The sequence below is a fragment of the Dendrobates tinctorius genome, unplaced genomic scaffold (assembly GCF_039654945.1).
Source record: "Dendrobates tinctorius isolate UK_male_01 unplaced genomic scaffold, ASM3965494v1 ptg000241l, whole genome shotgun sequence".
Taxonomy (NCBI): domain Eukaryota; kingdom Metazoa; phylum Chordata; class Amphibia; order Anura; family Dendrobatidae; genus Dendrobates; species Dendrobates tinctorius.
Genome location: NW_027361908.1, coordinates 3,422,606 through 3,446,279, shown reverse-complemented (window position 1 = coordinate 3,446,279; position 23,674 = coordinate 3,422,606). Strand labels below are relative to the sequence as shown.

The 23,674-nt window shown below is 43.4% G+C and overlaps 1 protein-coding gene across 3 annotated transcripts in view; it reads left to right on the top strand.

Moving 5' to 3' along the window:
* The window catches only part of KIF20A (kinesin family member 20A), a 75,119-nt gene extending 52,212 nt beyond the window's left edge, over positions 1-22,907 (top strand). For 2 of the 3 annotated variants that reach the window (XM_073556917.1, XM_073556916.1), the window contains exons 17-20: positions 4,377-4,474; positions 12,070-12,129; positions 12,642-12,779; positions 22,241-22,907. In XM_073556917.1, the coding sequence (XP_073413018.1) occupies positions 4,377-4,474; positions 12,070-12,129; positions 12,642-12,779; positions 22,241-22,549 (605 nt within the window). In that variant the 3' untranslated portion in view covers positions 22,550-22,907. The remainder of the gene's footprint in view (positions 1-4,376; positions 4,475-12,069; positions 12,130-12,641; positions 12,780-22,240) is intronic. The other variant, XM_073556918.1, reaches the window with a different exon arrangement.
* Positions 22,908-23,674: the final 767 nt, after the last annotated feature.

Sequence of the window (23,674 nt, the reverse complement as noted above, 5' to 3'; positions counted from 1 at the left end):
TAGCAATATCGCTAAAACGTCACTGGTTTTGTGACGTTATAGCGATATTGCTAGCGATATCGCTATGTTTGATACTTACCAGCGACCGGCTCCCCCGCTGTCCATCGCTGATCGCGCGAGAATGTCCGGCTCCATTTCTCGTCGGGCGCTTCCTGCTGGGCTTCCTGCTGTGACGACGAGGACGTCAGGATCACTGTGTGTGAAAGGTGAGTATCGTGCGCTGCGTCGCTGCTGCATCGCTGTGAGGTCTTTCTGTATGAAAGCTCACTAGCGATCATTTAGCGATGCACCAGCGATCCTGACCGGGTCGGATCGCTGGTGCATCGCTAAATGTAAAAGGGCCTTTAGGTATAATGAGATCCAGGATAGGGCCAAGACTGTGATGCCAAGAGATGAGATAATCTTTAGCAGGAGGGAATGGTCCACGGTGTCGAAGGCAGAATACAGGTTCAGGAGAAGGACAGAGTAGTGTTGTTTGCTCTTGGCGGTTAGTAGGTCGTTAGTGACTTTAGTTAGGGCAGTTTAAGTTGAGTGATGCAGTCGGAAGCCAGATTGTAACCGGTCAAAGAGGGAACAGGAGGAGAGCTGGGAGGAGAGTTCAAGATATACATGCTGTTCGAGTAGTTTTGAGGTGTAAGGGAGAAGAGATATCGGGCGACAGACACAGAGGATGGGTCGATGGAGGGCTTTTTGAGGATGGGTGTGATTGAGGAATATTTGAAGGGTGAGGGAAAGACACCATTTGTAAGTGAAAGGTTGAAGAGGTGTGTTAGAGTTGGGATGAAGACTGTGGCAAAGTTAGGGATGAAGTGGGACAGGAGTGGGTCAAGCGTGCAAGTGGTGAGGTGTGATCTTGACAGGAGGGTGGAGAGCCGGTCTTCTGTCATGGTGGAGAAGCTGGCTTTGGAAGAACAGGGCTGAGTGGCTAAGAGGGGCATGGGGGCTGCGGGCCAAAGCTTTCTCTGATCGTATTGATCTGCTTAAAGAAGGAGGCAAAGTCTTCAGCAGAAATGAGAGGAGAGGGAGGATGTGCTGTGGGACGGAGTAGAGAATTGAAAGTGTTGAAGAGCTGTTCAGGGTTGTGAGACAGGGAGGATATGAGAGATGCGAAGTAAGTTTGTTTTGCGGCAGATAGCGTGGACTTGAAGCTGGCAAGGGACTGCTTGTATGCGTTGAAGTGTTCGGTAGAATGGGTTCTGTTCCATCTCCGCTCAGCGGCCCTGGAATCCCGTCTCAGTTCTTTGGTCAGGCTGGTCAGCCAGGGCTGCCTGTTGATCGTACGAGTTTTGCTCTGTGTGAGGGGGGCGGCCGAATCAAGTGTTGCTGTTATTGTGGTGGTATAAAAAGTGGCAGCAGTGTCTGTGTCATGAAGGGAAGCTATGTCTGTAAGGGGGAGAAGGGACTCAGAGTGATTGTGAATTGAGGTGTTTGAGATTCCTGCGAGGGTGAACGAGTTTGTGGAGTGGGGGTTGTGCAGTAGGAGAGGAGAGGGAAGAGAATGACCACTACCTACTGACATGCAGGGGGAGGGGTGAGTTAGTGAGGGAACAGAGACGGGTGAAGATAAGGTCCAGCGTGTGACCATCTTTGTGAGTGGCCGCAGAGGACCCTTGTGTGAGGCCAAGGGAAGCTGTGAGCGATAGAAGTTTAGAGAGAGCCGGGGTGGAAGCATCAATGGGGATGTTGAAATCGCCCATGATTATGGTGGGGATGTCAGCAGAGAGGAAATGAAGTAGCCAGGTGGTGAAGGGGTCGAGAAAGGTGGAGATGGCTAGTTCTGGGGGGCGGTAGATGACAGCCAGTTGGAGGGGAAATAGGTGCGGACGGAGTGCACCTCGAACAAGGGAAGAGTAGCGGAGGGTGGGAGTGGAATAGGGGTAAAGAAGCAGGTATCACAGGAGCAAGCCAACTCCTCCACCACATTTGTTGCTGGGGCGATGGGTGTGGGAGAGATGGAATCCGCCATAGGAAAGCGCAGCTGGAGAGGCTGTGTCAGAGGGAGTGAGCCAGGTTTCAGTGAGGGCAAGGAAGGAGAGTTTGTTGGTGATAAAGAGGTCGTGGATATAGGACAGTTAATTGCAGACAGGGCGTGTGTTCCATAGTGCTCCAGGTAGGGGGAACAGGGGAGTGGAGGCTGGATGAATAGGTATGAGGTTGTCATGGTTGCAAAAAATGTGTAGAGGATCGTGGCAGGGTGTTAGAAATGAGTGTGGGGATGTGTTGAGGAGGGCCAGGATTTGTGGATACGTCGCCAGCAATGAGGAGTAGCAGACAGAGCGTTAGAAGGTGGGAGCAGGATAGGACATGATGTGGCCGTGTGTCTGGAGAAAAAGGATTGTATGTGGAGGAACGGTTCTGTGGAAGATGTAAGATGGCTGGGGTGGATGGAGGGGGAAATGAAAAGTTCCTTACTAGGTGGGGGGATTACAGGAGTTAGGGAAAAATAGAGTAGTATGGGGGTGAAAGTAAAAAGAAGCCGAAACATTTTAGTAGTGTTATAGTACGTTACCTTACAGTCAATTCCAGTCTAATTCTAGTCTAATTCAGAATAGTGTAATTAGAAATCTGTAATTTGAAAGAGATGGAGCAGACCCATGGTACTGAATATATGTGCAGCTAAAGACAATCAGGTGTGAGTGAAAGTGGGGTGTGACTGCCCAGGCCAAGTGCACAAAGTTAAGCTAAGGTCATAAGAGAGGAGGGGTTATACAGACCACTCAGATGTGTGGTAAAGATAAGAAGAATGGAGTACAATTATGGGTACAAGACTGTGGGTAAGCAAGGCGTACCAGACAAACAATGCAATTAACATGGGAAAGCGGTGGAAATTCAGCAGTGCATACCAGAGAAACAATTTAGATCTAGAATGTGTTGTTTGAGTGTGAGTGTTCTCTATATATATATATATATATATATATATATATATATATATATATATATATATATATATATATATATATATTATTTCATACATGCCAAATTGATGGTGCTTGTATGGCAGGCGCTAGTGTAACAAAGTGCCTGAATGCTTGACGTGTCAAGAGGTACTCTCCAAAGTAATGACTGCGTTTTGAAAGAGAAGGAAAAACGTCCGCAGCAAAGCACAGGTCCCGCCGAAAGTGGAAGTTGACAGAGAGACTGTCGGACTCTAAAGCGAATTGTGAGAGAGGAACGCAAGACCACGGCTCCGAAAATCACTACTGAGCTCAATGAACACCTACAGAACCCAGTTTCCACGAAAACTGTTGGTCGGGAGCTGCACAAATCTGGATTCCACGGAAGAGCTGCAATTAGAAAACCGCTGCTCTCCATGACAAATGTTTCCAAGTGTTTAGAGTGGTGTAGAAACCTCCAGAATTGGTCCCTCGAGCAGTGGAAACATATGATATTCTCAGACGAATCATCGTTTACCCTATTTCCGGCCGAGTGTACGTTTGGATACAGCCGAAAGAAGCATTCCATCCAGACTGCCCTCTCCCAACCGTAAAACATGGCGGAGGTTCTGTGATGATCTGGGGTGCTATTTTGTGGAGATCCGCCGGGCCAATGATATCCCTTCATGGAAGAATTAACAGCCGCAATTATTTAGGTGTTTTGGGCGACCAAGTGCATCCTATGGTTCAAGCACTGTTCCCGGAGGGGAACGTCATCTTTCAGGATAATGCACCAATTCATACAGCTAGAATCGTTAAAGCGTGGCACGAGGAACATTGTAATGAAGTTGAGCATCTCATCTGGCCCCCACAATCCCCAGACCTCAACATTATTGAGCATTTATGGCCGATTTTAGAGATTCAAGTTAGATATCGATTTCCGCCGCCATCGTCTCTCAAAGAACTGGAGGGTGTTTTAACTGAAGAATGGGCTACAATTCCTTTGGAAACAATTCACACCTTGTATGAATCCATACCTCGGAGAATTGAGGCTGTAATCGCCGCAAAAGGTGGACCTACACCATATTAAACTAACTTTTGTTGATGTTTCCATTATTTTGTCCAACCCCTGTGTGTGTGTGTGTGTGTGTGTGTGTATATATATATATATATATATATATATATATATATATATGTGTATAATAAATATATATATATATATATATATATACCTGTATATATATATTGCCTTGTTGCAGATTACGTAATCCTCCTGGCTTTAAAATGCTCCTCATAGATGCGAAGTGTAGTGTTTTTTTTAAACGGTTGCAAAATACATAGTTTAACCTCTGGTCAGGACATGTGTGAAACTAAGGAGATGAGCATTGTGGATTCTAGTCATATTTATTTATTTTATTTTTTTTCTATGATCCGGAGCACAAAGATTTAAGGTTTTTGTGTGTTTTATTATTGTTTAAATTCTTTACTATTTATCTGCTGCAGAAATAGGAAAGCTTAAGTCCATTCATGAACCACCTTCATCTTCATCTGCCAGGACTTTCACAGCTGATGTAGATCGAAAAATTCACGATGGACAAAAGGTAAGTCCTACATTTGTGGAGATTTACATATTGGCTTAATGCACGTTCTACAGATGGCAACATGTTGGTAAGACTAGTTTATGTAGCATATTATGAATGTGGGATAATAAACATTTAATCTGAATTCTGGCATTCGCCTGTAGTAGTGCATTATTAAAAACAAGGAACAAGACCACACCAAGTGGAGAAAACGGTTTCTAATTTTATCCGTACTAGGAAAGCAACTTTGAACGGGTTATGAGTAAAGAGTCTTCCACCCTCTAAATGCAAGGTAAACAGAGGGTATCTTAAGATCCGCGCGGCTCTTGAATACCCGCTGTTTACTCTGGAAACCAGCTTGCTCGCTGGTCCTGATCGCTGGTGAGTCTGTCTATGTCCCAGCGATCCCATCCATGTCTGATCATTGGTGGGATCGCTGGGACATCGTTGTGTGTAACGGGGCCTTTACTCTCCTACAGTTTTCATAGCAAGCAGTTCCCACCCCTCCCCCTAATCTGACTTGCATGATCCCTTTCCACAGTGCTATGCATTTACATTGATTACATCATTGCCTTCTGATGGCTGCTATCCTTCACTACATGGATACACCCAGAAGTGTAGCAAATGGTTTCAGAGGGAGATAGAGGATCAGTTACATGTTCTTTCTATGTTTAGTACATCACATAAAATAACTTGATGTCCTCACTGATATTGGATCTATTTGGTGATTATTGTAACTGATCCTCTACTCTCTGAAGCCCCTCCTTACATTTCTGAGTATAGGGAGGCCATCATAGTTGATGTGGACATGCAGCGCCGCAGTTAGGGTTCAGGCAGTTCTCCATCTGACCAATTATTATCGGCTGTCCATTAGAGTCTGGAAATTAGAACTCAGCTTGCGAATTGATGAAGTGTAAAGGTGTGCAAGCTCTTGGCCACACCAAGGATACACAGAAGCTCCCTCATTTGCATATGAAATAGAGTTTTAAAAGTAACTGCAGAAATGAAATTAATACTGCTAATATGATTTTTATTTTTGCTTTTTAGGCGTAACACTCCCTTTTAAATATTACATTTCTTACATTATACAAAGTAGAACAGTTATTCCTCTGGAACAACTAAAAAGATTTTTAAAACATCCCCTATGCCTACAAACTAAATACTGATACATACTTTTATAGTCCTTTGTAGTGTTTTTTTTTTTTTTTTTTTTTCTTCCCCCTGTGTGTAGTACATGACCTAAACAAACTGTAGGCCACATCTGGCTCTTTGGTTGTTGCTCACCTGACCAGGACAGCCGAACACTTAAAAACCATGTCCTGTGCATATGGGAGGGCATCGGGATCCTTACTGTCTGCCATCTCTATTCTAATGGCGTCTGCATCTTCACAACTGGAATCCAGGGCTAGGCTCTCTTATTTTTTTGGGGGGGAGCTGTTCAACAAAGCAACAACCAAAGAGCCAGATGTGGCCTACAGTTTGTTTAGGTCATGCACTACACACAGGGGGAAGAAAAAAAAAAAAAAAAAACACTACAAAGAACTATAAAAGTATGTATCAGTATTTAAAAAAAAACCAGGGGAAGAGTCTTGAGGAGATCATTTGCATATTCCCAGTGCCTTCTGGGATAAGTGAAGAGTCTCCGCGAGCTCAACGATCACTGGGTTTTGGCGGTTGCAGCTGAAAAGAGGAAATCGGAAAACCAGGGGAAGAGTCTTGAGGAGATCATTTGCATATTCCCAGTGCCTTCTGGGATAAGTGAAGAGTCTCCGCGAGCTCAACGATCACTGGGTTTTGGCGGTTGCAGCTGAAAAGAGGAAATCGGAAAACCAGGGGAAGAGTCTTGAGGAGATCATTTGCATATTCCCAGTGCCTTCTGGGATAAGTGAAGAGTCTCCGCGAGCTCAACGATCACTGGGTTTTGGCCGTTGCAGCTGAAAAGAGCCTATCTGCGCGCGAAATTTGGCTCATCTTTCATCGTTTTTAAGAAATCTCAAGATGGAAGAGGCCAGGAGCCATTTGGTGAGCTGCATTTCTTGCTACATGTTCACAGATTTACCAGTGGAAAAGCCAAACTTCACATGCCACAAATGCAAGCTTGTGTCCCTGTTGGAGGAAAAGTTGCAAAATCTCGAATAGAGGTTAGCTACGTTGAAGATCATTAAGGAAGGTGAAGAGTTCTTAGAGCAGAATTATCTCTTCATGTTACAGAAAGAGAAGAAATTCGAAGTGCACCTGAAGAAACAGAGGAATGGAGACATGTGACCCAGAGAAGCAGGAGGATCAGGAGGCAGTCAGCACCCATACTGCTCAGGAACCAGTACCAGGCTCTCACGCAGGAAAACGATGAAGAAATACATCAGGATAAGACTTTGCCAACAAACCGCAACCTTGTACGCCCTCAGAGTCCTCCTGGATGGAGAAAGAAAAATGTTGTGAAGAAGAAACGGAGAGTGGTGGTCATGGGGGATTCCCTGCTGAGAGGAACAGAGGCCGCTATCTGCAGACCGGATATAACTACAAGAGAAATGTGCTGTCTTCCAGGTGCAAAAATTAGAGATGTGTCTGACAGGATATCAGGACTCTTCAGACCTACAGATGACTACCCATTCCTGCTACTACATGTGGGGACAAATGACACCGCAAGAAACGACCTGGAAATCATCTGCAGAGACTTTGAAGACTTAGGCAAGAAAGTGAAAGAACTGGGAGCGCAGGTGGTCTTCTCTTCCATCCTCCCAGTGGATGGCCATGGAACAAGGAGGTGGAATAAGATTCTGCAGGTGAACAACTGGCTACGTCGATGGTGCCGTCAGCAACGATTTGGATTTCTGGATCACGGAGTGAACTACTTATACAATGGACTACTTGCTAGAGATGGGGTGCACCTTACGAAGACTGGAAAGCATGTATTTGGAAGTCGCCTTGCTACACTTGTAAGGAGAGCTTTAAACTAGAACAACATGGGAAGGGAAGCAAAAGACCAGAAAAAGCCATACACCTGACAAATGCTATTGAGAACTCTGCTATTAGAAGTGGAAAGGAAGAACAAAGACGAAAGAATCTAATTAATAAAAATATTGGAGAAAGAGAAACCAATCACAAACTAAAATGTTTCTATACTAATGCACAAAGCATGGGCAACAAACAAGGAGAATTGGAACTACTAACACAGGAACAGAAATATGATGTAATTGGAATCACTGAAACTTGGTGGGACAATACACATGATTGGAATACAAGACTAGAAGGATACAACTTATTTGCAAGAAACAGACTTGATAAACGAGGAGGGGGTGTCGCATTGTATGTTCGAAACGCGTATATCTGCACAGAGATTGAAGCTTTAGAGACTGGGAGTTCTGTGGAAACTGTTTGGGTAAGAATACAAGGACAGAACAATGGAAAGGACACCATTGTAGGCATTTACTACAGGCCGCCTGTGCAAGCCGAAGATATAGATGAACTCTTTATGCATCAGATGGCAAAGTTCTACAAAAAATATGACATATTTGTCATGGGAGATTTCAACTATCCAGACATTTGTTGGGAATCTCTCTCAGGCAAAACTAACAGGTCAAGGAAATTCTTATCCTCTCTTGCTGACAACTTTATCTTCCAAAAGGTAAGGGAGAAAACAAGGGGAACTGCTACCTTGGATCTAATCCTTATAAACAGGGAGGAAATGGTTGAGGAGGTAAAAGTGGCTGGGACCCTAGGAGGTAGCGACCATGCTATTTTAGAATTTTGGATTACTAGAGGTGGAAGACCTGTGAAGACTCAGACGTCAAGGTTAGATTTCAGAAAGGCAGATTTTAAGGGATTCAGAAAGAGAATTGGAGGGATCCAATGGCTGGATATCCTTAAAGACAAAAATGTCCAGGAAGGATGGGAAATCTTGATAAATGAAATTCTCAAAGCACAGTTGTTAACAATTCCGAAAAGAGGGAAGAATAGGAAGCATTTAAGGAAACCAGGATGGGTGAACACAGAACTTAAGCACATGCTAAAAAGGAAGAAAAAAATGTTTATAAAATGGAAAGAGGGAGGCATATCTAAAGAAGAATATAATGCTGTCTGCAGAACCTGCAGGGCACAAATCAGATTATCTAAAGCTGAAAATGAACTGAGGCTTGCAAGAGATGTCAAAAGCAATAATAAAGGATTTTGGGGATATGTCAAAAGTAAAAGAAAAGTCAAAGATGCTATAGGATTTTTACAGGATGAAAATGATGAAATGGTAAGACAGGATGTTGAGAAGGCTGAACTTTTAAATTCCTATTTTGCATCTGTTTTCTCTCAGAAAGGAAATGCAACATCAACTGTTATTCACTGTCCTATTAAGGGAATAGAAGAATCCAGGATATCTATAAACAGAAAGATAGTGAGGAAACACTTAGCTAACCTAAATTAATTCAAGTCTCCAGGTCCAGATGAATTACACCCCAGAGTACTGAAGGAGATAGCAGAAGAAATTTTTGAACCCCTCTCCATAATCTTTGAAAATTCTTGGAGAACAGGAGAAGTGCCAGAAGACTGGAGAAGAGCAAATGTTGTTCCTATCTTCAAAAAGGGGAAGAAGGTGGACCCAGGCAACTATAGGCCGGTGAGTCTGACTTCTATACCAGGAAAGATCTTTGAACAAATTATTAAACAACATGTATGTCAATACCTGGATAAGAATGAAGTGATTAAACAGAGTCAGCATGGGTTTCTAACTAATAAGTCATGTCAGACTAACTTAATTTCCTTCTATGACGGTATCACTGATTGGGTGGATCAAGGAAATGCTGTAGATATAGTATATCTTGACTTCAGCAAAGCATTTGACAAAGTCTCTCATACAATCCTTATTGAAAAAATGACTAAGTATGGAATGGACAAGGCAACTGTTAGGTGGATTCATAACTGGCTTAGTGATCGGACCCAAAGAGTGGTCGTAAATGGCTGCACATCCAGTTGGAAGAATGTCTCAAGTGGGGTACCACAGGGCTCTGTCCTGGGCCCTGTATTGTTCAACATCTTTATCAACGATTTAGATGAAGGAATTGAGGGTAAACTGATTAAATTTGCTGATGACACAAAGCTAGGAGGGATAGCTAATACTAGAGAAGAGAGAGGATTCAAAAAGATTTAAATAAACTGGAGAAGTGGGCAGCAACTAACAGAATGGTTTTTAACAGGGAGAAATGCAAAGTACTACATCTGGGCAATAAAAATGAAAAAAGCATATATAGAATGGGAGGTATAGGGCTAAGTGACAGCACATGTGAAAAAGACTTGGGTATACTAATAGATCACAGACTGAATATGAGTCAACAGTGTGATGCAGCAGCAAAAAAGGCAAATGCAATTCTAGGATGTATTAACAGAAGCATACAGTCTAGATGACGTGAAGTCATTATTTCCCTCTACTCCTCTTTGGTCAGACCTCATCTGGAATATTGTGTCCAGTTTTGGGCACCACATTTTAAAAAAGACATCAACAAACTGGAGCAAGTTCAGAAAAGAGCGACCAGAATGGTGACCGGTCTGCAAACCCTGTCTTATGAGGAAAGGTTGCAGGATTTGGGATTGTTTAGTTTGCAAAAGAGAAGACTGAGAGGAGACTTAATAGCTGTCTACAAATATCTAAAGGGCTGTCACATTGTAGAAGGATCAACTTTATTCTCATTTGCACAAGGAAAGACTAGAAGCAATGGGATGAAACTGAATGGGAAGAGACACAGATTAGATATTAGAAAAAACTTTTTGACAGTTAGAGTGATCAATGAGTGGAACAGGCTGCCACGAGAAGTGGTGAGTTCTCCTTCAATGGAAGTCTTCAAACAGAGGCTGGACAGACATCTGACTGGGATGATTTAGCGAATCCTGCTTTGAGCAGGGGGTTGGACCAGATGGCCCAGGAGGTCCCTTCCAACTCTACGATTCTATGATTCTATGCTATTATACATAGTCTAACGTTTACATTTTTGAGAAATCAATAGTGTACATGAAACTCAGAAACTATGTAATGTATCTTAGCAGAGAAATCTGCTTTCTTCTCTTGGACTGATCATTTATTTTCAAAATTCTCAATTCACAGATAAAATCTGTGTTTCGTATAGACACTTTCCCATTACTGACATAGGAGATGGCGGCTGCCACTGATGAGATTCTATGTGGATGGGAGGGTTGAATAGAAGAGGCAGAGCTCCGATCTCCATCAATCTAAAATCTTATCAATAGCAGCGATCATCTCCCATCTCAGTAATGTAACAATCTGGCTTCACTGAATACACACAGCTTTGTTTTTTTTTTTTGTTTGTTTTTTTGTCTTAGTATTTTGTGCAAAACCTTGGGTTTATAGTATGGCGTTAAGTTTTTGTGTCAAATCTATGGAGAAAAAAAAACTCAACGAAAACTAGACAAATATGCAACTTTAGCACCGGTCCTAACACCCTGTTGGACTTAACATTTTTCTCTTATTATTTTTTTTTTTTTTTTTTTTTTTAAGTGGGTGTTAGATAGTCTTCACCGAAGGCGTGTTTTTCTTGAAAAGCAGCCACTTGGAAATAATTTTAACTCATTAGATGCAAAGTTCTTTAATTGCCAATATCTCTGCAGTAGAGGGGGGAAAAAATGTATTGTTCTCTGCAACAACTATTACTGCACATCCTGTGTCCAGTTCAACATAAAACATTTAGTGAAAGGTCCTCTTTAAAGGGAATCTGTCACCTCATTTTTCCGATATGAGATGCGCCTCCGCCATCAGGGGCTTATCCACAGCATTCTGTAATGCTGTAGATAAGCCCCTGATGTAACCTGAAAGATAAGAAAAATGAGTTAGATTATGCTAACCGGGGGAGTCTGGTCCGATGGGTGTCACGGTCCGGTCCGGCGCCTCCCATCTTCTAGATGGGGCGTCCTCCTTACTTCTGCCGCGGCTCCTGTGCATGCGTATTTTATCTACCCTATTGAGGGCAGAGTAAAGTACTGCAGTGCGCAGGCGACGGACCTCTCTGACCTCAATAGGGCAGATATAGCTAGAAGATGGGAGGCGCCAGAGCGCGACACCCATTGGACCAGACCCCCCCCGGTGAGTATAATCTATCTCGTTTTTCTTATCTTTCAGGTTACATTGGGGGCTTATCTACAGCATTACAGAATGCTGTATCTCATAGAGCAAAAATTAGGTGACAGGTTCCCTTTATGGATTTGGCATGACTATTCGTTGTTGCACATTTTGATTCAATGGGCACAGTGTGGTATTTTCATTTGTCCAGTTGTGTCACTACTTGCAGTTTTTACCAGCAAGGGCAGCTGATTGATGATCGTTTCTACAGTGAGGCTTGTGGAATATGGCTTTTTTTGGGGGGAAGGGGGTCGCATAGGCAGCTGTTTTTAAAAGAGGGTTAAAAAGAGTTGCCCTTTGTGCATGCTATATCTGCTTCCTTAAATAATTCAGATGCTCAAGAAGGCATTGACTTTCTTTGCTCTTATTTGTCTAGCTAATATAGCTACCCTTCATGTTTTGCTTTCCCCCTTGCCAAGCTCACTAGGTTCATTCTCAATTTGTGGGGATTAAAGGATGTATTCTAAGACTGTAAAATGTTTCCTATATTTTACTTTTCCAGCAGTATTTTCTGGGCTCTCGTCACAAGTGCACAGATTTTCAGCACACAAGAGCTCTTTGGGTAACCATCTTTTTTGTCTGCTTTCACCTTTTCCCTCACCATAAGGTTCTGGGGAGCAGCTGTGGTTCCATTGCTTTGCCGTCCTTTCCTGTCCTCGCTTAGCTTGTATTTCGGCTGTATTGATGGGGACCCCATGTTTTCTGGATCTGTCTCTACATTCTAGAATAGTGCAGAATATTTATTTTGGTACCTGAATATGTTAATCCACATAAAGTTGTACTTTTTACAATTATTCTACTGTAACTAGAATAAGATGTTTTAGAGAACTGGGGCCTCTAATCAGTAGTTACAAAAATCCACCTGACAGATTGTGACTTTAAGCAAATTGCTTGCTCTCTGGAAGCTGATGTAGTCTCCATGCTTCTGCACAGAATCCTGCTTCCTTCCTTTTACTATTGGGTGAGAATTACAGGGTAGATCTGGGGAGGAACGCTTCTAGTGGTGGGGATAGTGCTTACTCAAGAGGAATTTTCTTTTGACTGTTCTCTTGCTTTCTTTTTTTCCCTCAACAGAACATCAGGTTGTTGCGCACAGAAATCCAGAAGTTTAGTGCCTCTTTACAGCAGGTTGATAGGGCCTGCTGCCATACGACTGGAGCAGAGAAACTGAGACAGGCCCTGTCTGGTTGTGATGACATCTTGTCTAAACAGGTTGGTTCCCATCTTTGTGTATTCCAGCTACTGAAATCAATAACCAGATAATGGCTGACCCATGTGTATCAAAGATTTGGACTATACCTAAATATTCTGCAGTTTATGGTAGCATTTTTTCTTATGTACAAGATCTTAGGGATTCAGGAGCTGAGCTCTCTCCAACAGCAGGTGTCGGCAATGTTACATATCCTGCAGCTGTTGCCGTAATGGAGCTCCAGTCATTGCTGCTAACGTTTAAATGCCATTGTCAATCTCTGACAGTGGCATTTATATGGCATGGTTGCTCCCCATCTCCTGCATCGCATTGATGGTCTACCAAGACAACTGATAGTGACGAGGGTCTTCATCATGCTATTTTATTACTCCTCTGAAACTCCTCCAGAGACTAAGCTTCGTAAGAGACGTGAGAATTTTCACTGTATGCTGTGGTTATTATAGTATATGGTCTAACTCATTGAATTATAGCAGGTTCAAGTCTCACTGCCATGTCCTTAAAACACCAGTCAATCAAAATATAAAATTAACCCATATAGTATATGATGTAACGAGAAGGAAAAAAAATTGTTTTTGTTTATTTGGTCACCGTACCTCCCTACAAAAAATGCTATAAAAAGCGACCGAAGTGTCAAGTGTACTCTGAATTGGAATCAATAAAAACAGCTCACTATCTAAAAAAAAAGAATAAGCTACAAGTCCTAGAAAATGGTGACACAAAACAAAAGATATTGCATAATATGTAAATGAAAAAGAAGTATAGTAAGTAATATTTATAGTATATTTTAATCTATGCAAGTTTAGAATCGCTGTAATCGTACTGACCTGTGGAATCATGCAATGAACTCCAAGTAAACATTTTGGAATTGCAATAAATAAACATATATATATATATACACACACACACACACACACACTCTTGTGGGCAAAAGTATTGACACCCCTGCAATTCTGTCGGATAATACTTCTTCCTGAAAATGATTGCAATCACAAATTCTTTGGTATTATTATCTTCATTTAATTTGTCTTAAATGAAAAAAACACAAAAGAGAATGAAGCAAAAAGCAAAACATTGATCATTTCACACACAACTCCAAAAATGGGCTAGACAAAAGTATTGGCACCCTCAGCCTAATACTTGGTTGCACAACCTTTAGCCAAAATAACTGCGACCAACCGCTTCCGGTAACCATCAGTGAGTTTGTTACAATGCTCTGCTGGAATTTTAGACCATTCTTCTTTGGCAAACTGCTCCAGGTCCCTGATATTTGAAGGGTGCCTTCTCCAAACTGCCATTTTTAGATCTCTCCACAGGTGTTCTATGGGATTCAGGTCTGGACTCATTGCTGGCCACCTTAGAAGTCTCCAGTGCTTTCTCTCAAACCATTTTCTAGTGCTTTTTGAAGTGTGTTTTGGGTCATTGTCCTGCTGGAAGACCCATGACCTCTGAGGGAGACCCAGCTTTCTCACACTGGGCCCTACATTATACTGCAAAATTTGTTGGTAGTCTTCAGACTTCATAATGCCATGCACACGGTCAAGCAGTCCAGTGCCAGAGGCAGCAAAGCAACCCCAAAACATCAGGGAACCTCCACCATGTTTGACTGTAGGGACCGTGTTTTTTTTCCTTTTGTATGCCAATTTATTTTTTTTTTCTCCTGTAAACTCTATGTTGATGCCTTTGCCCAAAAAGCTCTACTTTTGTCTTATCTGACTAGAGAACATTCTTCCAAAACGTTTTAGGCTTTTTCAGGTAAGTTTTGGCAAACTCCAGCCTGGCTTTTTTTATGTCTTGGGGTAAGAAGTGGGGTCTTCCTGGGTCTCCTACCATACAGTCCCTTTTCATTCAGACGCCGATGGAGAGTACAGGTTGACACTGTTGTACCCTCGGATTGCAGGGCAGCTTGAACTTGTTTGGATGTTAGTCGAGGTTCTTTATCCAACATCCGCACAATCTTGCGTTGAAATCTCTTGTCAATTTTTCTTTTCCGTCCACATCTAGGGAGGTTATCCACAGTGCCATGGGCTTTAAACTTCTTGATGACACTGCGCACGGTAGACACAGGAACATTCAGGTCTTTGGAGATGGACTTGTAGCCTTGAGATTGCTCATGCTTCCTCACAATTTGGTTTCTCAAGTCTTCAGACAGTTCTTAGGTCTTTTCTTTTCTCCATGCTCAATGTGGTACACACAAGGACGCAGGACAGAGGTTGAGTCAACTTTAATCCATGTCAACTGGCTGCAAGTGTGATTTAATTATTGCCAACACCTGTTAGGTTCCACAGGTAAGTTACAGGTGCTGTTAATTACACAAATTAGAGAAGCATCACATGATTTTTCGAACAGTGCCAATACTTTTGTCCAACCTCTTTTTTTTTTTTTTATGTTTGGTGTGGAATTATATCCAATTTGGCTTTAGGACAATTCTTTGTGTTTTTTCATTTAAGACAAATTAAATGAAGATAATAATACCAAAGAATTTGTGTCTGCAATCATTTTCAGGAAGAAACTGAGTATTATCTGACAGAATTGCAGGGGTGTTCATACTTTTGGCCACAACTGTGTGTGTGTGTGTGTGTGATATATATATATATATATATATATATATATATATATATATATATATATATACACATTACACGCAGTTGTGTGTGTGTGTATATTGAAAAAAAAAATTATATATATTTTTTTTTCACCATTTTACTTTAATTGAAAATTGTTCCTGTTCTTAGTGCATTTCCAAGGTAAAACGAGTGATGTCACTCAAAAGTACAACTCATTCCTCAATCAAGTCGTCATGACTGTTGATGGAATAATAAACTTATGCCTCTTCGAAGGAGGGAAGAAACAAATGGAGAATTAGGCAAACACAGAGATATCTGTAGCACTGCCACCTGACACTATTTAATCCACAGCTGCCTGTTTACTCTTAGCAAGAAGTGGATATTGCTACATAAATAACTTTTATAAGTGGGAAACTTCAAAAAAATTCCAAATGGCGCTATGGGAAGAGTATGTTGGGGTTGTTTATAATAAAGTGGCGACAGCGCATGAAAATATAGATTCCAATAGAAGCAGAGAAGATGTACTCTTAGATATCCCTGCATATAGATTTATCTACATATTTTGTGCATATCAGTCTTCTTTCTAAGCTGATACTCCTTTGCGTCCTGTTGGTAATTGTCAGTTATACTAGGACATACTAGCAAGGTCAGAAATTATAGGCTCTATTCTATATTTATTCGGACTCCCATGACAGCACCACGAGAGAGGGGATCCGCCCTTCAGGAACAGGAAACCTACAGATACAAAAGGGCAGCACCTCTCCCACGCATCAGTTGGTTTCCTGTTCCTGAGGGGACGGGATCCTACAGAAGACCGGATCCCAGGCCGGCCGGTGCAGATTGCGAAGGGGGGGGGGGGTCTCCTACCTCGGCCTGGTGCGGAGCTCCTGGAGGACGCCATGGTGGACCAGGATGGGTGGCACGGTGGTGGCATGTGCAGCAGGGAGCGGTGTCCGGAGAAGGTCCGTCTCCATAGAAGAAGCCGCCACCGTTATGTATGCCCCCTAGGGGCTCCCAGCTCCGGCAGCGCGATCGCGGTGGTCAGGGGGGCCGGCGCGGCTGCAGGGTGCTGAGGTCGGGGAGCGCTGCATACTGGAGCGCCCAGGCGTCCCGCGTGACTTCCCGTCACGTCGGAGTCACGGTGACGTCAAGGGGCGGAGCCTGGGGGCGCTTCCGGGTCGGTGGCGCCACTGCGCAGGCGCGAGGAAACAAGATGGCGGCGCCCATCGGAGAGACGCCGGTAAGCTGGGGAGGGGGGCCCTATTAGGGGGGAGGGCGCGGCAGGAGGAAAATCTGCTGTCCGGAGGAGGGGTATATAGGCAGGACCCTAGATGGGTGCCATGCTTTGGCCACATTATTGCGCGCAGTAATGGAGAGCGATCATGAGCGGCAGCAACGACAATCATCACTGCCGCCCCTGGATGACCTTCGGCAGGTCAAACAAAAGAAGCGTCCCGCACGCTCCTTACTGTCACGGGACTAAGTGACCAATCCAGTCATAAAGGCTTCTCTAGGCGGACAGGAGCATCGACTGAGAAAAATCCCCCTCATTCTCCGGTACTTAATTGTGGCACTGGTAAGTGATCTTCGTTAATGTTCACTCAGTGACGGGGCCTCCTTCTGTGTTTTATTCTAGGGGAAGAAAGCTACGAGTAAAACCAAACACAGGGAATGCACACTCTGTGCATGCCCGTTACCAGACTCATGCCCCAAAAGGTTGTGTCCCCCCCTGTATCCAGCAGACAGTGGCGGAGGAGTCACCTGTGGTAGCTGCGAGTTTAAGGGACATAGTCAGGGCAGAGATGAAAGAAACACTAAAATCCATGTCCCAACCATAAAGTTTAAGGGGTGGGGACCCTGTGGAGTCCGATTCCTAGGCAGAATGGAGAAGTAAGGGCTCCCATGTTTCATCTCCCTCGTCTTCCTCAGAAGAAGAAGAGGACTCCGGTCGGTTTTGTCTGCCGCTTGACCGAGTAGACAAGCTAGTAAAAGCAGTCAGAGGGACAATGGAAGTGGAGGAGCCTAAGCCTCAGTTATCCATGCAGGATGTCATGTTCGGGGGGCTGGAGCAGAGGAAACGAAGTCTCCCCATTAAACGAAAAAATTCAGGATCTGATCCGCAGAGAGTGGAAAACAACAGATAAAAGAGAGTCGCTACCACCAGCCCTAAAGCGTAGATATTCCTTTGAAGATCCAACAGTGAACACTTGGGACAAGGCCCCCAAATTAGATGCAGCAATTGCGAAGGCATCAAAAAGATCCTCACTACCCTTTGAGGACATGGGGTCCCTTAAAGATCCTTTAGACAGGAAGGCAGATACCTTCCTTTAAAAATACCTGGGAGATGGCAGCCAGTTCCTTAAGACCAGCAGTAGCGTCAACATGCACGGCCAGGTCCGTGATGGTCTGGTTGGACCAGTTAGTCGCAGTTAAAACAGGGAACGTCTAGACAGACAATTCTTGGGGCCCTACCAATAATCTAGCGGATGCCTCGGCTGATGCAGTAAGAATGGCCGCCAGGGCAACATGACTCTAATGCGGCTCGTGGCCCTGTGGCTAAAGTGCTGGCCGGGAGATATTCAATCCAGGGCGAAACTCTGTACTATCCCGTGTGAGGGGGAATATTTGTTCGGAGCAGTCCTGGACGAACTGCTTGAGAAGGCCGGGGACGATAAGAAAAAAATTCCCAAATCTTTGGTCTGCGTCCTACCGACGTCCATTTAATAGAAGGCGATTCGGTCAGGGGAGAAGGCGCAATCCTTCACCTAATAGAGACCGTCCCAGATGGGAGGATAGAAGAAGAAAAGGTACAGGCTTCATGTTCAGGCGCTCGTCGAGAGAACGAAAGAGACAGAACCAATAACTAGCAATTCCCGTGGGGGGTAGACTCTAATCCTTTCTTCCAGCATGGTTACAGATCACCAATAGTGACTGGGTGCGGAATGTAATATCCACCGGGCTTAGATTGGAGTTCACTCATGTTCCGTGAGATACCTTTAAACCAACCTCCCTTAAGATCTTCACCCCTCGAACAAGCTGCTTTAGAAGCGGAGGTCTTGAGCCTGTGCCAGAAAAACGTCCTGATAGAGGTGCCGTAATCTGAGAGAGGTAGAGGTTTCTACTCTCCCTTATTCCTAATCCAAAAAACGGATAAAACATTTAGAACGATTATTAATTTACGTTTCCTTTAATGAGTTTTTGGTTAATTGCACATTTAAAATGGAATCCATCAATTCAACAATAAAAATGCTGTTTGAAGGGTATTTTATGGCAGTCGTGGACTTGAAAGACGAGTACTATCATGTACCTATCCACGCAGATTTCCAGCAGTTCCTGAGAGTGGCGGTTTCAATAGACGATATAGTCCGTCATCAGTATAGAGCCCTTCCCTTTGGTCTCTCAGCAGCGCCCCGGTTTTTTACAAAAATAGTGGCCGAAGTTATGGCTCATTTACGGGAAGTTGACATCTTAATTGTCCCATACTTAGATGATTTTTTGATTGTGGGAAATTCGGTGGGCCATTGTCTTTCCCAGATAGATAAAGCTAAGTCCAGATTAGAGAACCTCGGATGGATAATAAATTACGAGAAATCCCGATTTCAGCCCTTAAGGGTCCAGAAGTTTCTAGGCAAGCTGTTAAATTCAGAAACTCAGCAGTGTCTGTTACCATTAGATAAATTACAACAGATACAGCGGCAGGTTCTTCGGGCAATTGATAAACCCTCCATGACCCTCAGGCAGGCCATGTCTCTGTTAGGCTCTCTAACCTCATGTATCCCAGCAGTCAGGTGGGCACAATTCCACACTAGGGCCCTTCAGAAAGACATCCTGGTTAATAGCAGGGCCTTAGAAGGCTCCTTACAGGGTCAAGTATTGCTAAGCCCCTCGTCTCTTACATCTTAGGTGGTGGCTCGATGACGGAAACTTAGCCTCGGGGGTGCCCTGGGTGATACAGATAACCCGCGTAATAACCACAGACGCTAGTCCTTTGGGTTGGGGGGCCCATATGGGGGACATAGTGGTACAGGGGCATTGGGACTCCGATGCTGAGACCTCATCTAACCAGAGGGAGCTGTTGGCGATTGAGTTGGCAGTCAAAAAACTCATTATGTACCTACAGGGCCATCATGTGAGGATACTCTAGGACAACCAGGTAGCAGTAGCCTATGTCAACCTCCAAGGTGGAACTCACTCTGACGCCCTGATGCGGATAACGGAACGTCTCCTTCAGATAGCCGAGAAAAATTTTCAATCTTTAACTGCGCTCCACATCTGGGGAAAAGACAACATGAAGGCAGACTTTCAAAGCCGCAGAGCCCTAAAGCAAGGAGAATGGGCTTTAAACATGGATATTTACCACCAGATTGTCCGCAAGTGGGGTCAGCCGGAGGTAGACCTCTTTGCCACCAGAGAAAACAGGAAAGAAAAATCGTTCTGCTCTCTGAATCCCATGGAAAATCCACTGTCAGTGGATGCCCTCCTGGTAAGATGGGACTTCTCTCTAGCATATGCTTTTCCGCCATTAAATCTCATACCTCTGGTAGTAAGGAAGATCGGTCAAGGGTCAAATTAATTGCCCCCTTCTGGCCCAGGAGGACCTGTTTTGCATGGTTGGACCTGTTTTGCATGGTTAAGGACCATGTCTGTATACGATCCCTGGGTACTGCCGAACCTTCCGCATCTCCTACCATGGGCCAGTCAGCCACCCACAGGTAGCGGGACTCCATTTGACGGCGTGGTGTTTGAGAGGACACTATTAAAGGATAAAGGGTTCTTCAAAAATTTAATTGATACCCTCCTAAAAAGCAGAAAACAAACTACCACGAATATCTATGCTAGAACCTGGAGGCGATTCCTGTCCACCTTTCAGTTTGATGTCAGGGACGGAATTCCCACAAAACAAATTCTGGAATTTCTCCAGAGGGGTCTCGAATTGTGTCTCCACAAGTACATTAAAAGTACAGGTTTCAGCCTTAGGGGCCCTGTTTGAATGTGATATTGCCAATAACTATTGGGTAGCGAGGTTCATCAGAGCAGCGGCTAGATCGAGACCCATACACAGACAGATGTGTACCTGGGGACTTAAATTTAGTCCTTACAGCCATGACAGAAGGACTATTTGAACCTCTAGATTCGGCCTCATTAAAGATTATATCACTTAAGGCAACCTTTCTGGTAGCGATAACATCCGCACGTAGAATAAGCGACATACAGGCACTTTCTAGATTGCCCCCTTACAGAGTTCTTACAGGATAGAGTAATCCTAAGGCCGGACCCGACATACCTTCCCAAAGTAGCATCACACTTTGACAGGACACAAGAGATAGTTCTGCCTTCTTTCCTCCCTAATCCGACCAATCCTAAGGAACAAAGACTTCAGACATTAGATGTTAAGAGATGCTTACTTAAATATTTATCAGCCACGGATCCTTGGAAGAAGAATGCATTATTCCTATCCTTCCAAGGTCCCAGGAAAGGATGTAGAGTATCAAAACGCACATTAGCAAGGTGGATTAGGGAGGCTATCTCTCTTGCCTACACAGCAGGTGGCGGTCCGGCTCCACAGAATTTGAGTGCGCATGCCACTCGTGCCATGGCATCATCTTGGGCAGAGAGATCGGGAGTGTCAATTGACCAGATATGTAAAGCGGCCACCTGGTCATCTCCTTCCACCTTTTTTAACCACTATCAGTTAGACATGGGTGCCTCCTCAGATCTCACCTTTGGGCTAAGGGTGCTGCAGGCTGTAGTCCCTCCCTAAATTAGTTTTACATCTCTGTAATTCTCTCGTGGTGCTGTCATGGGAGTCCGAATAAAGTATTAAGTTACGTAACGGTATTTTTCGGAAGCCCCTGACAGCACCCTTAGTTCCCTCTCTTGTTCACCTATACGGGTGCACTCCTTAGAAGATTGTTCACGAAATTACCTTATGTGGGAGATGGTATAAAAAAATTTTTGGTAAAAAGGATAGGTTGTATATATTATATGCTGTGTACTAACCATGGTAGCCTCTCAAGCTCTGTAATCCAACTGATGCGTGGGAGAGGTGCCGCCCTTTGATATCTGTAGGTTTCCTGTCCCTGAAGGGCGGATCCCCTCTCTCGCGGTGCTGTCATGGGCTTCCGAAAAATACCGTTACCGGTACGTAACTTAATATTATTGTACCCATTGACTAACTTGAATTTTTTTTTTTTTTTGCCACGGAGGCAATCAGCCACTTACCAGACTGACACAGCGGTCAGTACTATAGCTGACACAATTACCATCAGAGCACATAAAAGTATCATATTATAAAAAAAGACTTATACTTATCTACATATTTTGTACTTATCAATCTATGAGCAGGGATATCTACCACGTCATGTCCGCTTTTTTTGGAATCTATGTATTTATGCACTGCAGCCACTTTATTAAAAACAACTCCGTTATATTCTTCCCATAGCTTATTTCCCACTTAAAAATGGAGAATTGACTGCAGAGACAAATGGTCATCTTTTTTGGTGTACTAGTGTTCCTAGAGAATTGGCACACTCGTGTCATGTCTGTTTTATGTGTGATCAACAAGGTTTGACCAGAATTCAAACTGTAATTGTGAGGTAATTGTAATGTATATTGGTCTCCCTCTCTGCTTTTCTGTACATAGAACAGTAAGGGAATTTGTATAACTAGACACATCTGCTTTTCAGGGTTCCAAGAAAGCTGGGTGATGGCTGGTATGGCCATATTGGAGACATTATCTCCCTGCTTTCCAAGAGGTGAAAGTCAAAGGAATAGTATTAGTTTGCACAAATTTCTATTGCATAAATTCGCAAATGTATGCAGCAACTGAAGTTATTTGGGAGGGGGGATAAAAGTCCATTATCTATTACATTCTAATGGAAAATGTACATCTTCTTTAGGAAAAGACTTTAGCAGAGCTGCAAAACAACATGGTTCTGGTGAAGATGGATCTGAGAAAGAAAGAAATTTGCATTGCAGAGCAGTACAATACTGTGCAAAGACTACAAGGAACATCTGGTCTAAAACGTACATTCAACAATGAGAATCTCCAGCCCATCCAAAGCTCTGAGAAGAGGCCTTTTCTCCGCAACCTCCTGTCCAGGACTCCTGGACAAAAAGCACTACTGGAGAACACTCCTTACAGCCGTGTGCTGCGAGCTCGCAGATCTCCTGTACTGAAGACTGTTGCTTTTGGTAGAAAGTATTGAATTTTGCTTGCTGCTAATGGACTCTAAGTGTGTTCTTCTGATGCTATTGTGGCAGTGACTGTATATATATTCACATATCAATGGGCTCTGTATCCTCTATAGTGAAGGGACTAGTAGAATGTAGAAGACTTTGCAATACGTTTTGTTTGTGTATGACTGCTGGAACATTTTATCCGAAATGCCTAATTTTTATTCCTCTGTTTATAAACCTCACTCATGCATAGCTTGTGGCAAGTTTTACTGGTTCTAAGTTTTTATTTTTCATTTTTATTGCAGTTTTGAAGTTGAAGCGGTTTACAAGTGCAATATTCATTATGTATTGTTTTGATTTGCAAATAAATCACTATTTTGTACAGTTTACTATGGGAAACTTAACAATTGTTTCCAGGATGTTTCATTGCGTAGCTCCCTGATATTTTGGGTCAGAGGCAATCCTGTATGAAGCTTTGCTCCATTCTTTTTGCAGCATGGCCAATGACCGTGATCTTGGTTTTCCAGCAAACCAATCTAGTGTGAACACCTCTCTGATGCTAAAGATTAAATTCATGGGTAGCATCCTGCTGCAGTAACCGGAGATCGCCTTGTCGTTGGCACATAATTTGGCAGACTTATGCATGCCCAAGAAGCCAAGACAGAGTGCAACTTTATGTATAGAGATGGCTACTCCTAGCTCACACCTGTGGACACCAGTTATCTGATTTGGAAGTGCCAGTCAGTCCATGTTATTTATAATAAATTAAGTTATACCTTTAGGGGTTCATCTTGTCTTGGTTTGCTCTGGCTTAGTGTATGTCTAAAGCATAACGAAAAGGGTTTTTGTTTTTTTGTTGCACTGTCACCGCAGCGTCATTACATAAAAAGCAAATTATGAAATTAAATAAAAGCTGAACTTGTAGGAAGGTAGTCACAGGGAAGCAGATGATATCTAGTAGGACCCCGAAGCAAAAATTAAAGAGTATATTTTTGTACATTCAATTTAAAGGAGCCCGGTGTGGGATTCACAGCAAAAAACAGGAAGTGGGGGGAGCGGACTACTGTATTGGGGAAAAGTTTATGTAAGTTATATTTTAATATTTGATTCTCTTTTTGCTGCTAACACATTATCTCATGAATTACTGATTAGAT